This window comes from Arvicanthis niloticus, chromosome 25 (assembly GCF_011762505.2).
Source record: "Arvicanthis niloticus isolate mArvNil1 chromosome 25, mArvNil1.pat.X, whole genome shotgun sequence".
Lineage (NCBI taxonomy): Eukaryota > Metazoa > Chordata > Mammalia > Rodentia > Muridae > Arvicanthis > Arvicanthis niloticus.
The window spans coordinates 5,621,691-5,638,846 of NC_133433.1; the positions used below are offsets into that span (position 1 = coordinate 5,621,691).

Here is a 17,156-nt window from a genome sequence, read left to right on the forward strand (position 1 = left end):
TTGAAAAACTAAAGATAGCAAATGATTAACAGTGGCTGATTATTCTTTATTTTATTCCTTTGGTTGTATCGCCATCAGACTTGCATTAACCCTCCACAACTGTGTGAGAGGCCTTCAAAACCAAACAGCTCACCACTCAGTTGTAAAAGGATACAGACATGCCACTGGGAGGACGGTAGTTTGGAAAATGTGTATTTTCCAGTTTGTTACTTCAGGAAAGTGAATCCTGTCCATACCGCAGTGACACAACAACGAAGATCTGTTTATGACTCTAAGTTAAATATGTCATTGTTGATCACATAAAAAATATTATAAGAACTTCACCTTAGCTAGTTTGCTTTCCCATTTAGAAAAAATCGTGTTTTTTTTTTCAAAGATAATTTTCTGTGTTCATCCAGTTTACACGTTCACACTTTGAGACAGTTCACACACTTGGGCCCCTCTCAGGCCCAGCCCAGGTGCATGAGAGAATAAGGTGAGAACTTACCCTGAGAAATGCATCCAGGGCTCCATTCTCCATGAACTCAATCACGATCATGACAGGCTTTCCTAATGATAAAATAAACAAAAGGAGAAAACGCTATTTCACAAGCTATGCCCTACACTTGAGAATTTCTCATTCTTTCACCCTGAAACCCCATGGTGCTCTTTGGAGAAGCTGAGGGGGTCAGAAGTGATAGTTTCTAATAGCAGGGCTAAGGTTGGGCAGACATGCAAGGCTGTGGAAGGTAGTTACAGCACTGTCAGCCATGGCCACTCCCTGCCCTTCTCCTTTGTACTTTGTGATCAACAACAGCAACAACGAAAGTGAAACTTTATACAGAATATAGAGGGGCTGCAACACTTTTATGGCTTCTGAAGATAAATACATTGATCAGTCATCCTAGCCATGAGATTCACTCTGCAAATCTAATCTTGTGTTTTCTTTGATTATATTCTGAAGTAGCAGCAACAATAATTATTTTTTGTTAGTTACACACCAGTCAAAATCAGTTAGAAATGTGCTCAGAATTTGATTTTTAATTGTCTAAGCAATGCTTCTAATTTCTAGGACACTAGTAAGTGAAGGATATCACCAGTGTCTACCTCTTGTAACAACCCCTTCCAAATGGACGACATTTGGGTGGTCAAATTGCCCCATGATGCTTGCTTCACATAAAAAGTCCCTCCTTTGTTTCTCTGTGTAACCAACTTTCAGGGTTTTTATAGCCACCGCAACATCTCTTTTCCCTGGAAGTTTCAAACGACCACTGCAAACTTCTCCAAATTCTCCTGAAGGAAAAGAACAAGCAGGCATGTTTTAACTGCTGAAATAGCTCATGTTTTCAAAAAAAAAAAAAAAAAAAAAAAAAGAAGTAAAATACTTAATATAAGTTTTAACCAAGAAACTTTTTTTTTTCTAAATGAAAACAAAAGTATTCAAATTGATGGGAGATTTTTTATTTTCCATATGTAATGAAACAGCTTATGAAATGAAGGGCAAAAAATAATTAAAATTGAAGACATACTTTTGTTCATTCATAGAAGCTGGGCCTTACTAAACTGTTACATAGGCTTTTCAGTTAGATTAACAAACATGCTTTCTGAGTCAGCCTTTAGATTTACAATATCTACTCACTGTTACCACTGCTATTGCTTTTACAGTATAAGGACCAATATGTATTAAAGATTCTAATGTATGGAATTTATATGCATTATATTCCTAGGTATAAGCACCCTTGGCTGAAAAAAAATTTATAGTATTCCATGTCATTAATTTTTATATACATTTCTACATAAATGTATATGGCCAATGGTTAATTGCTACAGATAAAAGAGAAAACAGGTAGTTTTAAAGACAGGAGTGTATATTATATCAAGGTTTAAAAAAATTCTGATGTTTAAAATTCTAGGCTATTTTCTTGAAAAACAGCAAAAGGTGACTGTGTGTTTGCTAATAACACACCATCTTCAGACCCCAGTTGAAATCACATACACTCAGACTACTACATGTTCCTTTCCATTTTTTTCTCTTTTTATAAGATTTCATAAGCAAGTACAGCCTCATTGCCTCCAATAGTTCAGGTAAATGCAAGAGTTCTATACTTGAAGTATAATTATTTGGCTGTCATTATGATATATGACTTTCGATCTTGGCTAAATAGAACAGCTGAATAAGGAAGCTACAACAGCCTTACCTGCACCAATCACACGCTCAATTTTAATACAGGAGGCATCTAGCTCCTTGGCGAATTGATGGACAGCTCTATTTGGGTCCTCATAGGTTTCAGGGTCAATGTAGGTTTTGGTGCCTGGAAATTTAACTGTAATGATGTAAGAAAGCATGACTGTGATGAAGCAAAGCACTTATTGTGCAGTCAGCCCAGGAATGTCATTATGCAGAGTGCTCCTTGGAACAGTGACCTTGCTTCCACATCACCTCATTCACAGCAGTTTTAACAGACTACTCCAGTCTGCTGGCGTCTAGGTATTATCTGCAAGCTTCTATAGGTAGCATAGGATCCAACTCATAGGTTACTAACTGAATTGCTTTTCCAGTAAATCAACAAAAGACATCCACCGAAATTTCTGACGTGCCTGTGCCTATCAGACCAGAGGTTTTGATTAAACTCAGACCATCACAGCTTACTTCAAGTCATACCAAGGGTTGGAATGGACTTGTAGACACATTGATAAATCTATCAGCCAGTCAATCCATCAAATTAATACACCAGGGAAATAAGACATTTCGTTTACAGGTAGACCACTACACTGACAGCAATATTAAAAACATTTAGACAACTTACTTATTCTTTGATTTATTTTTAAAGACCAACCACTGTTGACATATACATAAAATTAGTACAAGATATGAGGGACTGCTATCACAAAATCAAAGAGAAATATTCAAAAGACATAGTTTTATATTCACCTTGAGGGTAATAGAGACTGGAGATACAAAGTGCAGGGTAAATTAGAAAATGTACAATATTCCTGGGATCTGTTACCAAGTATGACAGTGATTTGAAAGAGAACTGGTTTATATAAACTTTTCATTATAAGGCTTTGGAAGATCTTAGCTAATAGGAGGAGGTAGCCAGTATGCCTCACAAAAGGTAGTCAAAAGTGAAACAACATAGTATCATTTTAAAAGTTAAAATCTTTCAATGCACCCAGAAGCATGCAGGTAACAGATAAATGCTAAGCAACTTTATATCAAATTCAATTACAACATAGTATTCCAAATCTACTCATTTGGTTCAAGACAAAGATAGGTAGGCATATTTGGTTATGTTAATGCAATGAAGAAAATTACACTATATCCTTAAAAATTCTTTATTAATTTTAACAAAGCCGCCAAACAATCTTTCCATGAAATCGTACTACTCTCAGAACAATGTCTTCATATATTTACACTGCAGCCTAACTGTGCTTATGTCATCACATTCAATCAAGATCAGAGTTTTTAAAAAATAAACATATAACAACAGAATAAGCAGAATGTATAAAGGAAAATGGGACTTAAAAATCTTGATTTATTCTGCTGTAGTTGATTGTTTATCCAAAATTGATTGTCTTAAACAGTTATTGTTGCAGTTTATAAAACTGACAGATGCTCATTTGTTACTAAAGCTGAACATGAAAAAAAAAACACAAGAAGGGAAGAGAGAGAGGGGGGATAGGAAGAGAAAAAAGAGGAGTACAGGAAAGAGGGGAAAGAGAAAGAAGGGAAGAAAACAATAGGTTAACCTCCTAGGTTGTCAGGCAGTTGGAGAAAGAGCCATCTTCTCCCTTTTTACTCTCTCTTTCTTTCATTTTTTTTTTGTTTCCTTTTGTTTTCGATAAGGAAGCTAGATTGGAAGTAGCCTTCTGCATCTCAAATGGGTCTCTGATGGTTCTTTATTCAAGCTGTCATAAAACATTTTGACAGGCCAAAGCTGTTTTGGCATAAAAAACATGAAATACTACCCAGCTTGGATTCTAAGACATTGTTAGAAGAAACGGTAGGAGGAAACAAAATGCAAATTGGGACTGCTTCACTAAGATCCTCCATTGTATTTATATCTTAAAATGGGATATGGGGAGCTCTCAGGAGCCCAGGGCACCTGCTACAAACGACTGGGCATTCTGTTAAACTCAGGGCTTTCAAATTCCTGTAAGAAAAAAAAAAATCAAATCTGGTTTCCCTGCATCTCCAATGTGCTGAGGGAATAACCGGACAGCAGCATGTAGTGTAAATAGCTAGGTCTTTTAGATAAAGCCATAAAATGGGATCCATTGTGTGGTTCACACTGAATGACAGGATAGGTATGTAAAAAGAATGAGTCAAAAATTCACAGGATTCAATAGGACTGGGCAATCCAGCACATTTTACTCGTTCAATATTCATTTAAAAGTTTATGTTTTAAGGTAAAAAATATTGACATAATTCCTGAATATTCCAGTCCATTGTTTTGTCCAACGTAAGAGAATAAGTGTGTGTGTGTGCGCATGTATGTGTGTATGTACATGTGTGTGTACATGTTTTTATACCTCATTACATTTCTCATAAATGTTAAGTATTTCAAAACCACTACAGATATTTTTTTGCAAAACAGATGGAAACTGCTTATATACAGCAAGTTCATTCTCCCTACATAAACCAGTAAAACGTTCATTCTGAGTGGTTCCGATTAAAAACTGGATGTAAAACATGAAAGAAAGTTAATGGCTTCAAAATATTAAAACTGAAGGATGAAACTTAAACATAGAGCTACACCATGAGTTTCGCTTAAGCTGTGTTTCCCGTTTAAATTCTGCATCATGCTACGAGGTAAGAGCAAATGAACCAGAGTATATTTGATTATTTGAGAATGTCTTATATAAATCCCTTAAACGACAGAAAAAGTGACATATTGATGGTAGTGATATTAAGCAACTGCACCAATAAATTATCCACCTATGGCATGATGAATGATTCCAGTAATTTTATCCAGGTCTTAACATTTTTATTCTGAAGATGCATTTTAATACAAATAATCTTAGGCACTCAGATTCCAGTGGTTTCTTCCTTGTTTTGGGAAGTATTAAAATTTTTGTTTGTTTGGTTTTCTGTCACAAAGGAGGCAAAAAAAAAACAAAAACAAAACAAAACAAAACAAAACAAAACAAAAAAACCACCCAGCTCTACTGTTTTTGTCTCCTACTTATAAACTGGCCATGGGATTCTCATTAATGATGCTCTTTTTATTTATTTATTTTTTTAAATAGGGAACTCACTGGAAAATTAGTCAGAGGTCCTGAATGAGGACCAGAATCACATGGAGGCAGGGAGAGTCAAAATATTTAAGGTGAGAACTGTATATGGTTTGTGATGTCAACGTAAAGAGAATAAATATACAATTATATAGAGAAAGGCTTGGGACCTCCCAGAGCATAGGAAGGATTCAGTAATAGAGAATATTTGAAGCCTAAGACTCATGATAAACTCATCTCTCCTTTGACTTGTGTAATTGTGAACATGCCCTCCTTGTTTCTGTGTTAAGATGCTACAGAACTTCCTGTTCAGTTTGGATCACTGTTACACAATGTCATCTCTTTTAAAAAGCAGAGGTCAAAATGGCCACTGACTCAACAGATGCAAAGGAGTGAAATTCAGTGAAGAGTATTTTTAATTTGATCCACACCTTCAGTATGACCGCTGTTTTTAAGAATTATGAGGACATTCCAAAATGATTTGACATCCCTGAATTCCATTTAGACACTCATCACTTTAGAATAGGGGCATTATTAGTAATTATATCAATTTAGGAACTTTATTTATGCATAAGAAAGGTATAGCAATTAAAATAATAAATCCACTCAGATTTTATATTTTCAGGGCTTACAACTAGGAATAATATGCTTGGTTTTTAAATGTCATAATTACAGAAGTGAAACAATTTGATTCTGAGGCTTTTATTTCATTTGTAAAAGTATCAACATTTACTCTCAAAATGCTATTTTCACTTGCCACTCATTTTGCAAGTAAAGTAATGCAGACGCACTCCTATTTTCTTTGGATTGATAGGCCTCCTTCAGAATTGATTTTTAACATGAGCTTTTAAGAACCAGGTAGCTCACATTCCTAGGAAAGCATCAGAGGATTGGGAACTAACATTATACTATTTATTTCCCATGACACATCTCTCTGTAATAATTCACACTAGTTTCCTGTGCTGTGTGATTCTTGTGAGCATCACTCACTGGGTGGGAGATTGGGCCTATCGTAACTTACAATGACACCCCTTACTAGGAAAGAGGAAAGTGCTACATTTAATGGTTTTACTACTGTAGCAAGGAGAACACCTGGGCAGGGTTTGCAAAAGGCAAAAATCTGTGATGTGAAAGCAGTTGAATATTCTGAAGTAATGTGACTGTTACATTTTGAGCTCATTGCAGAATTTCAAGCATGATGCATTAGGGATCCATTCCTGCCAGTAGGAGCAATCATCATTCTGTTCGAATCTGGGTATACTGAAAGAAAGAGAAAGCCAAACACTTACAATGAAAGTAGAGTTCTTCATCCCCTTCTTGGTCAGCCTTGCTATAACCACAGTGCCTGGAGGGACAAAAGTAGATTTGTGGAAAGTTTACAGGCTGATCTTGTCACGTGGATTAGATTGCAACATCGGGAGCCCTACTATGTATCAACATGTTAGCTACAGGTATAAATAAACAGAAATACATTATACCCACAGTTATGACACTTGATAATGACATGTCAATCTACATGATCAAGATATTAACAGAAAATGGAGTCATAAGTGTAAAATGAGACAACAGAAAAATTTTGTGTTGCTAGCTTTATCAACTTGTATTCATGTTGATATTTTTACTGGAAAAGCCTACAAATCTTATATGTCTTTCACAAAAGTTGATTAAACACAGCTAAAAGAGTAAATCTTTCCCTAGGTTTCTTCTGTATTTGCTATGAAAATAACTGAAGGTAACCAATATACATTCACCTAATATTAATTGTATCAATCGTCCACTTTACACTGAAGGCAATAATCAAATTCATAATGCACATTGATTGGGAAAATAAAAGCAACGAACTGACCTTTAACATTTGTATCAGAAAAGAAGTACACATGTTTGCTAATGATATTCTGATAGAATGAATGGTTGTCACTTTTGGGAAATCAACATATTTTATGTCAAACACTAGAAGAATCTTTGCTTTACCTTCTTCCAATGATGAAGCCAAACACCATGAACACCAAGATGATGGTCCCTGCTACAGCCACCACAGCAATTATGATGACAGGATTCTGTTCACTGGAGACTGCTGTTGCTACAAACAGAAGACAGAGGCTCACACCCACTCACTGTTAGGAGGAACATGAAAGGCTGAACAGGAAACAATTTAGATCATTTATTTTGAATTTCAAAGAAATTCATTTTAAGTAACAATATTTATTTAAGCAAAAGGTCATTTGTGGATTTTAAGGCACAAGATTAGATGGGCAATGATATATTTATAATAAGCAAACTTTTTCAACTAGTTAAAAATATCTTACAATTATTGAATTGTAGTCTTTCCTATACATACTAATGATTCTCCTAAGATTATTAACAAAAGTTCAGTTGATCTCTACAGTCTCTATGTGGATAAGTCCATGAGTCATCTCCTCTAAATCAGCTTGAGACTCAGGACATTTCAAGAAACATGAGCTTATCACTTCCAGCTCTGTAACAATTGTTATGTCTTATTTATAGCATTGCATTTTCATTACCAAGATGGTAGGTAGGTAGGTAGATAGAGAGAGAGAGAGAGAGAGAGAGAGAGAGAGAGAGAGAGAGAGAGAGAGATGATAGAGAGATACAATTACTAGAGATAATATATAGTGAAAATTTACATGGAAAACTACCCAGTTACAAATGTGTAACATATAAACTCAAATCAATATAATTTTCCCACTTCTAAAATAGTCAACAACTACAATCTCTCATACAAGGGATGATGGAAAACATTACTCTTTCTTCTTGGTGGCAAGGGAATGGGTCTCTAGGGCAGAAAATATTATATATGCAGAACTGCCTTGCCTCAGCCAGTAGCGCCAATCCCTAAAAAAGATTTTGTGTGTTTTACCCATGTTGTTTCCCTTTGAGAACTTATCCTTTACTTCCCTAAAGAGATAGCTTCTATATTATCCAGGAAAACTATAAAGATATTTAGTCTTGCAGTTTCTTAATGTGTATATTAAACATTCCTTAATTTGTCACCTGGTGATCTGCCTTTAGAGAACTAAACAAAGGAAAGATTATTATTATTTTAGTAAATCACCTTTAAGTTCTAAATGCTGAGTTACAGTCTAATAGGCATAGGACTAAGAAAGCACAAGTATTTAGTTTAGGTGTTTTCCTTCTTATTTATCTGTCTGCTTGTTTGTATCTCTATCTGGCTTTTTACATAGACAGAGAAGATACAGAGTAAAATAATTCTCCCTGGAAAGGAAACAATTATACACCCAAGTGTAGAAATGCTTTGTGTTCAGTGATCCCAAGAGGCCAATTCTCTGCTTGTCTAAGGCTCAGTTCTTCCCTTAGCTTTTCAGGCAGCACTCCAATGGAAATACTGAGCTCAGCTGAAGAGTGAATCAACATTTATGAATGTTTATTTCACATGTGGTTACTTAGTGTTGAACCTTAGTCTTTCAATAGTTGACCTGTATTATTAATATTTTCATCTATGTCAATGGTGGACCATTTGAGATGGAACTATTGAGGCCATAATCAGAAGACCATCTTTTAACAACTGCAAAGCCAGTAATTTGACTAAGTAGAAGGGAAACTGGGGATGCATGCACAATGGGATAGTCTGTTAAGTGAACAGTGTTTAAGTGATCTCTTCCAGGGAGAGTCTTCCCTTCTGTTTTGCTTCTGAACATAGCACATCACTATTTCTTGAGGGGTAATAGTGCATTGTGACTTCTGCTAGAGTTAACCATATGGACAGAATTCACAAACTCGGCACACCTTTTCACTAAGCTAAGATTAGGGACAGTTGATATTTCTCACATCTCCATGTGTACTTAAGTCTTAGAGCAGCGCACATGCTGAGCCAGGGAACCTCAAAGGGACTAGACTGGGCATCCCTGTGAGTCCTCAAGAGCGTTCCAGGAAATCAGAAAGACCAGCATTGTTTTCCCATAATAAGAACATACTGTTGTTTATTTTCACTTTCACTAGCTTAGAAATGCAATATCAAGGTTTTCAGAAGCTCAGTGACCTAATGACGTCACAGTAGTGGCTAAAGGAGGTGAGATTAATATGATATGTATTAACATAAATACAACTTTTTGAGGGTTTCTCAATAAAAGAGTAAAAGTGTTTCTGAGAAAAAGAAATTGTTGAGAATAGTTTGGCTAACTAATGAGACCTTTAAAAACTTCAAACCATGCACTATCCACACTATTTTGTATATATAAATTTAATGTGGAGACCACTTTCCCAGGTGGAGTGCATCTGGAATAACACATGGATATACCAAGGAGAGATTTCTAACACCTATCTCAGAACACTGATTTATCCTGATAACCTAGCCCATGTTGGTGTGATCTAAGCATTTCTTATTCATTGAGTTATTTCTATGCAACAAACAGTACAGTGGGACAAGGCAAATTCTTCCTTCAATTTTACATCTTAATGAAAGAGGATGTCATGATAACACAAATTACTATATGGTTTCTAATAAAAAATATCATTTTAACATTAATTTCACATGAATACTCAGTATCTGACACTTCACCTTACTTTTGAAATCTTAGTTACGTCCTTTTAAATAGTGAAATGATATTAATGAATATCTAAATTAAATAAATAAAGACTTTGTCTAAATGTACAAAGTCAAGAAAGAATATAAATTCATTTTCAAAGCTTTCACAGCTAAAGAAGAAATACCAAAACTTGAAAATATCTCATTAGACATTAGAAAGCATAAGGTAATATTAAAAAAAAATGTCAGTTAAAAATTATGGCAATACACTTCAATACGAAGCAATTTTTTTTTTATTTTAGTGCTAAAATATCTATTTCAATTGCTTTAATAGGTGTTTGGGAGCTAGTAAATATAGATATCCTTAATTTTGCTATTATATATTCCATAATAAATGATACTGATAAAACCAAATGGCATTTAACACATAATGTGGTAACATTATGGCAACATTGAACACCTGATACTTTTACATATTAAATTCGCTACAAATGATTGATGGCTTATAGTCACTTAATATACGTTTTTGGTTATTTATTTTAAAAAATAATAATATTTTAAAGAAGATATTATGGTTAACAAATTTACCAAGCCTCAATTTACACAAAGCATATTTATTAATTTATTCTATCATTTCAAAGTTATAATTTTTTTGAAGTCAAAATAATTCTGATCAAATCTTTGTTACTTTAAAAGCTTTTGGAAAGTTAAAGGGAGAAAGTAATATCATGCCTTTATTCACTTTTGTTTAAAATTTTAGAGGAATACTAGAGAGACAAAGGACAACAGGAAGGAACCACTGGGTAAATTTGGTGTCTCTAAGCAGTAACAGCAGGAGGAATCAAGAACTCATAAATATGGAAATACAGCAAGGTCTTAGCTCAGATGAAGGGTGGCCAGCGGCTGTTATCACAGTTCCCTGAGTAAAGTCTGAGAAGAAACTTACATCTTAAGCTGTAACTGTTTATATGTGACATGTAACATAGCCATTTTGAAACATGAACAATTGATAAAGAAGCTTAAAACTCATTGATTATGTTCTATTTTCAGGATGAGTGCTGGGTTCCAGGATATTCATTTATATTTTATATATACTTCATATTCTCTAGTATAACTGAAATTATTCATAACAAATGTTTAAAAGAGAGAGTCCAAATAAAAGAGACATGAGTTTTTAAGATCTTTCTAAACTCTCAATGTTGGAGACCATTGCTAGTAGCATAGAACTTCAATGAACTCAAATCATGAATATTGAACTATTATCTATCAATTCACCCTTTTGGTCTTTATGTAAAGGTGTCTATTTGATGCACATAATTCGTGTTACAACAGGCCTTATGTCAACACACAAACTGAATGACCCTTACATGTGTTTCCTATTTCATTTTCATTTAAAAGACTGATATCATAAAGTTTTATTTTGTTGAATAACAACATATTTAATATTTATTTTGATGAGTGGCCTTTATAAGGAAAACCACTATGTTCATGTTTGAAATTTATTTTTGAAATCATCACCCTGAATACAATAGGGAAAAAGAAACCCAAAAACAAAAAGCCAAGAAACATTATAAAGTAAAGAATCTGAACCAAAGATGGTAATTACCTTCAAACATTTTACCTGAAGCTTCCTCAAGTGTGGCAACATCAAGCCTAGGGCTGTAATTTCCATAACCAGCAGCAGTGAATGCCCGGATCTGAAAAACATACACTGTTCCCGGTTTCAGATTATTAATGGAGGCTGAGGTGGACTTGGTTTTCAGTGTTGAGTATGTCCTTTCTCTTTGATCCTGCAATGATATTTACAGGGAAAATTTATTTGGCAAATGATTCTGGTCATTGATTTTAATGTATTGCATTGCTTTTGTTTAACAGACACTACACTGATCCTTCTGGAACACTGTACGACTGTTTCTGAGATAAAATAAAATGCAATAGAAACATGCCTTTGTTGTATACATTTCAAAGAGAAGTAATTTCATTAAAATGAACACAATGTTTTGGCTTTTGCTGTGTTGGGACAAGTCATAATGGCCACAACTTTTTGGCCACATTTCTCTATTAACTAAAATGCAGATACATCCAGGAAACCTCTGGCTTAGTACAGGACTTCGTATAGCAATCTGGCTCCCTCAAACATTTTTCTGAGTGATAGTTAGATGACAAAATTTATGTACTAAAAAAAAAATCAAGCAACCTATCAAATCAAGGAATTCAGTTAACACTACAACCACAGTGACACATCAGTTAACTCTCAATAAAAAGAAAGAAAACTACATCCTCAGCAGAGTATTTAGTACAATTTTTAAACTATGACTTTCAGTCTGAGAGTAAATGTGGATTATGGTTGTGGTTTGAAATTGTCGTAAATTTGACTTTATTTACTCACTTACCAAATGTAAATTCCAAGGCTTGAAAAGTTCATTAAAGCAGGAGCTTATATTAGCTTTTAAAATCTTGTACGTATTGAGCACATTTCATGTACATATATGACATTTTTTCATACATTTATGAGATAAGCTTAAGAATTAATTAAATATAAAAATTCGAGCACATAAAAACTCCCCAAAATAATATTTTAAAAGAGTAACAGTTGAATTTTCATTTGATGTGTTTTTCTTAAGCTATTTATGAAGACAAGTGGAAAAAGTTATATGTTTTAAACATACATTTTTGGATGGTGTATGACTTCTTCTGTAAGTACCAGTATTAAAACTATTTACTAAAATCTGAAAATATCACCTTGATTTATTTACCTTTACATTGATACTTCTAAAAGTGGAAATAAAACTTGGACTAGCTTTATTGAGAAGACTCCTGATAGCCATCTGCATAACCATTTATAAAGATGATCATGGATATTTTATATGTAATTATGGACAGTTGAAATATATCTGAGCAGAGCTAGAGTGATTCACAGTCAGTGAGCAACAATGCACAGGTTCTGTGCATTCACATGGCACAACTTTGCCACTCCAATGCTGCATTCCAGTAACTGCCTATTTTACACATTACTGGCTGTAAATATATTCTGTTTCTTTCATGCAAATACACCCCAGCAATTTGAATGCACTTATTTCAGAGTAAAGATTTGCAAAAGATTGCAGATTCCATGTGAGAAACTCTGCCACATTGTACTGTAAAATGTGCTTTATTGACTTTAAAATCTGCCAATTTCTGGAAGGACCATAACTATTAGGAATTACGGTGTAACAGATATAACAAAAGCAGCATTAAAAACAATGATCCCCGTTAAGCACATTTGATGGGACAAGAAATGTGCTTTTTGTTAGAAAGCTGAGGCATAAAAATGCAGCTGAGGCAAGAAAAAAACAAACAAACAAACAAAGCAGAATAAAAATAGTAAGGCAAAGTATTTTAATGTAACCTTGACACTCCCCTTACTAGTTTTCCTTACCTGGTATGGAGTACCATCTCCTTGAATTGTACATATTTCATTGGAGTTTATTATTCCCCAAATTTGGCAAAATGTTTATAATCATGTCTAAATAGTGAAGTAGCTAGATACATTGGAGCATTCACCTAACTCCGTTAAATGGATAAGGTATCATTTATTACAATTAAAGTTATACTATTTAATAGTTGTATGTTCTGCATTTTAAATTTTGAGTGATGTGTTTCTGTGTGGTAAATCTCACATGAGTGTTTGTAAATATGGTTTATAGTTTCATCCTTTCTAAACAAGACATGGATGAATAGATTCATATGGACAGATTTTTTTTTATTAATACTTGGTCTTTCTATGGAGAGTAGAGACAAGAGCAGTGCATGAGTTTTAGACCTCCTGTAGAAGGAGAGGCATGGTGTATAATAATTCAGTATATATGCTGGAGAATCTAAAGGAATGGACTAACATCATCACAATCTTAGTGTTGGAATATATCATATACATACAATGAATATACATATTATGCAAGTATCACTAGCTATTACAAGCATATATGAAAACATCAGTACTATGAAAGTCCTAAATTAAAGTGCCATTAAGTGCACAAATCAACTGAAAGGGAAACTTTTCAAAATGTATTAGATTGATTAGTTTCTGTGTCATCAAAGCACTCTTTATCGAATAATTAAATTAAAAAAACTGTCGAAATCCACTACGAGTACATAGTCTCACTTTTGTGACACAGAAAGTTAACAAAGAGGGATCTTGGTCCCAATCATAAATCAGAGACAGTGGGAATGGTGATTAATCTTAAGTACGGATCGTGAAGTAGCTCTGAATAGTAGTGTAATGCCTATCACTAGCATGCAGTGCGGTTGGACGGCGTCAGGCGCTGCACTGTTCACACTCCAGCTCTCTCACACTTACTTTCTCATAATACTTGATTTCATATTCCGTGATGACTCCATTGGGATGTTCTGGTTCCTGCCAGGAAAGCTCCACACTGCGCTGCAGCACTCTCTCCTTCATGACTCCACTCACTTGCGAGGGAGCTGTTTGGACAAGATGTGTCAATAAACAATGAGAGAATTCACTGGGTGCCTCAAATCAAATGTCACAACTGATCAGTCCCATGGTGTGCCAGTTTCATTAAGGTAAAAGAAAGCACCTTTTCATAGCTCACAATTCAAAAGCTAATGAATATTCAAACAGGACCTTATTACTGTTCATAAACCTTAATAGAAATTTAAATGAAAGTGCAAACAGCAGAAGATAGCATTGTTCAAGTTACTGAAAAACGAAAATCATGGGGCTGAGGATGACAATTAAGCAAATGAATGCTAATTAAGGCTAGAAAATATGATTTCAGATTAATCCCCAGTGATAAACCGAGTCCAAATATTTATTTTACACAAAACAAAAATACACTTTTCAAATGAAATAAAAATTGGAATACTCTAGAGAAAAAAAAGTTCATGAAGTAGAATCCACACTTGAAGTGTACATACTTTAAAATGTTTTTACCTTTCATTTGTGTATGTATATCTGCATATATATTTTAGTCCCTGCATATGTATTCTGAACAAAGCAACTAACTTTGGTGAAAAGATTTTACACTTCATTAGGTGAACATTCTAAAAAGTGTGCAACTTCTCCCATGTCAAGCTGGGCATGGTATACCATCAGCTTTATAGCCTGGCGTAGGTAATACACCTCTATAACCCAGACTCGTGGGCTTCCATGGAGGTAGTTAAAAGCTAAATAAAGTTTTGCTTTCTCTTTCTTTGCTGATAATAGTATGCATTGAGTTCCTTCGTTCTAATTAGTGGTATATCTCCTTTCTGGTAGCTAAGGCTTTGGAATTCAGTAGCTAATTTGCTCTGTCCAATTTGCTTGGTGATGATTTACTCGTCATCTACTCTGACTAAGTGAGTAGCTGCACCGACTTGGCTGAGTTTCAGTGGGGTCATTATGTTTCATGGATCATGCTCTATCTCATTCTGTAAAAGATTTTCAGGCTGTTAATTTAATTTTCAGATGTCCAAAATTGTTAATAATCCTGCTGACAGAAAAGCAATTATATGGGACCAAAACCATTTAAGCAAATTTCTGATGTTTATCCCTGTGGCTTTTTGTTTTTTTTCTGCTTCGTAATACTTTCTTGCATCAATGTGTAGAAAACACATTTTACACATATATGTTTTACGGTTTTAAAGGAAGGGCAGGGATGATTCATGACTGCCATTTTGCCCCCATTAATAATAAAATATAACTAGGTAGATTAAGTGGAATGGTTTTTTTTTTTGTTGTTGTTGTTGTTGTTGTTGTTTTTGTTGTTGTTTTTTGTTTTTGTTTATTTTTTGTTTTTTTTGCTTGAAGAGAATTCAGGTGAGGTTTTCTGTATATTGTATTTACAGGTAAATGCATATCTGGTACATTTGCAATGAAGTAAATTTGCAATGAGAAACCCATTTTCAACAACATTTATCCCTTTGCAGCAGCTGTGAAAACATATCTCTAAGCTGACGAAGACCATGCTTAGACCAGCTTACAGAGTGAGATGTGTGAGCGGTCTCCATAGCCTCGGGAAGCATAAACAGCAACCAATGAGAAGGTGATGTTGCGTTTGACAGTTTCTGAAAGTCTCATTTGCTCTGAAGCCTAGGATGCTGTCCAAGTGTAAATACTGCAGAGAGATGCACAGTGATGTGCTCACCAGGACGACTGCTCTCTGATTACTGCATATAACTTAGGTGTGCCATGTGAAATCAAGTTGGGAAGGAGTGGGGATGGGCTTTAACACAATTAAGACTTCTGGTTACTTTCACATAGCGTGCATCACATACTGCATGTGACTATTAGTGATTGTTCAAGCTCTGCTCAGTTGCCTTCTCAAACTGAAAGACACAGAACGCCGTGGATTCTCAATGTGATAGAGAAAATGTGGCCTATAAATATGCTTTAGTTTTTGCTACATAGAAAAAGCTCTACTGTAAAACAAAATTTGAGTTTTGAAAGTTACACTAAAATTACGTTCACTATTTGAAACTGTAAAAGAACTTTTACAGATATAATTATGATAATTGAGGATATGGGAGAAAAGGGTGCAAAAAAAAAAAAAACCATTTGAAAAGGGTAATATTTTGAAATTTATCCTATTGTACTAATGCTGCACTATGCCACAACAGCCTTCTCGGCTTTTGCACAGGAAGCCATGTCCATAAGGGGCACACTGCTCTTTTTGTACACTTATTTGACTTTACAACTCTTGCTGACAGTACATCCAGGCACACACTTTCAGAGGGCACGATTGAGAATAGTGAGCCACGTGACAGTCCCTTCAAATACAAGGTTTTGTTTTAGAAAAACTGTTAATATTTTCCCGACATTTTACTATTTTAGGCATAGGAAGATAGGCGCCTCCAAAGTATACCATCTATAAACAGAAAACTCTGAACTAGTCAGATTCCAAGAAGGCCAGTTTACAAAGTAATTGATATAAGGGAGTGCCATTGGTGGGCTGATGCTAAAACACAATGCACTCTGTGGTTACCTTGTCATATCTGATCTACTTTCTGAAACACAGAATAACAGTTTCACCAATAATCCACTCACGCCAAATGCTCAGTTAATTATAACCCATGGTTCATTTCTGAAAATGAAATCTAAAACTAAATTACATAACACGTAACAACCAATTGCATGGTATGACACTAATTTATAATGTCCATACTTATTAAAACGAAATCAATGTATAATTCAATTGGAACTGATGTGAAACTAATAAGCAGTAAGCAATAATATGAACTTGGAAATACTTGTTAAAAAGTATTAGCATGGCAGAGACACCTAACAACCTGTAGTAGAGTTTCTATTGAATGATTAACAGATATATTTCCCACCTATATGTACAGGAATATTCAAATAGGACAATTTCAACTAGAGAAATAGATAAAACTTTTTTGCTTTTTGAAAATTCATCTAAACCATAGAAGGCCTATAAAATACACCATGTAACACCACGCCATG

At 34.6% G+C, this 17,156-nt stretch overlaps 1 protein-coding gene across 11 annotated transcripts in view; it reads right to left on the reverse strand.

Annotated features, from left to right (window-relative positions):
- Positions 1–17,156, reverse strand: part of Epha7 (EPH receptor A7) — a 152,331-nt gene that overhangs the window by 15,511 nt on the left and 119,664 nt on the right. For 2 of the 11 annotated variants that reach the window (XM_076924048.1, XM_076924045.1), the window contains exons 6-12: positions 14,055–14,179; positions 11,340–11,508; positions 7,186–7,294; positions 6,504–6,559; positions 2,178–2,303; positions 1,087–1,272; positions 488–549 (exon numbers count right to left, since the gene is read on the reverse strand). In XM_076924048.1, the coding sequence (XP_076780163.1) occupies positions 488–549; positions 1,087–1,272; positions 2,178–2,303; positions 6,504–6,559; positions 7,186–7,294; positions 11,340–11,508; positions 14,055–14,179 (833 nt within the window). Of the gene's footprint in view, positions 1–487; positions 550–1,086; positions 1,273–2,177; positions 2,304–2,782; positions 3,613–6,503; positions 6,560–7,185; positions 7,295–11,324; positions 11,509–14,054; positions 14,180–17,156 lie in introns of those variants that run through there. The other 9 variants (XM_076924047.1, XM_076924044.1, XM_076924046.1 and 6 more) reach the window with 6 other exon arrangements.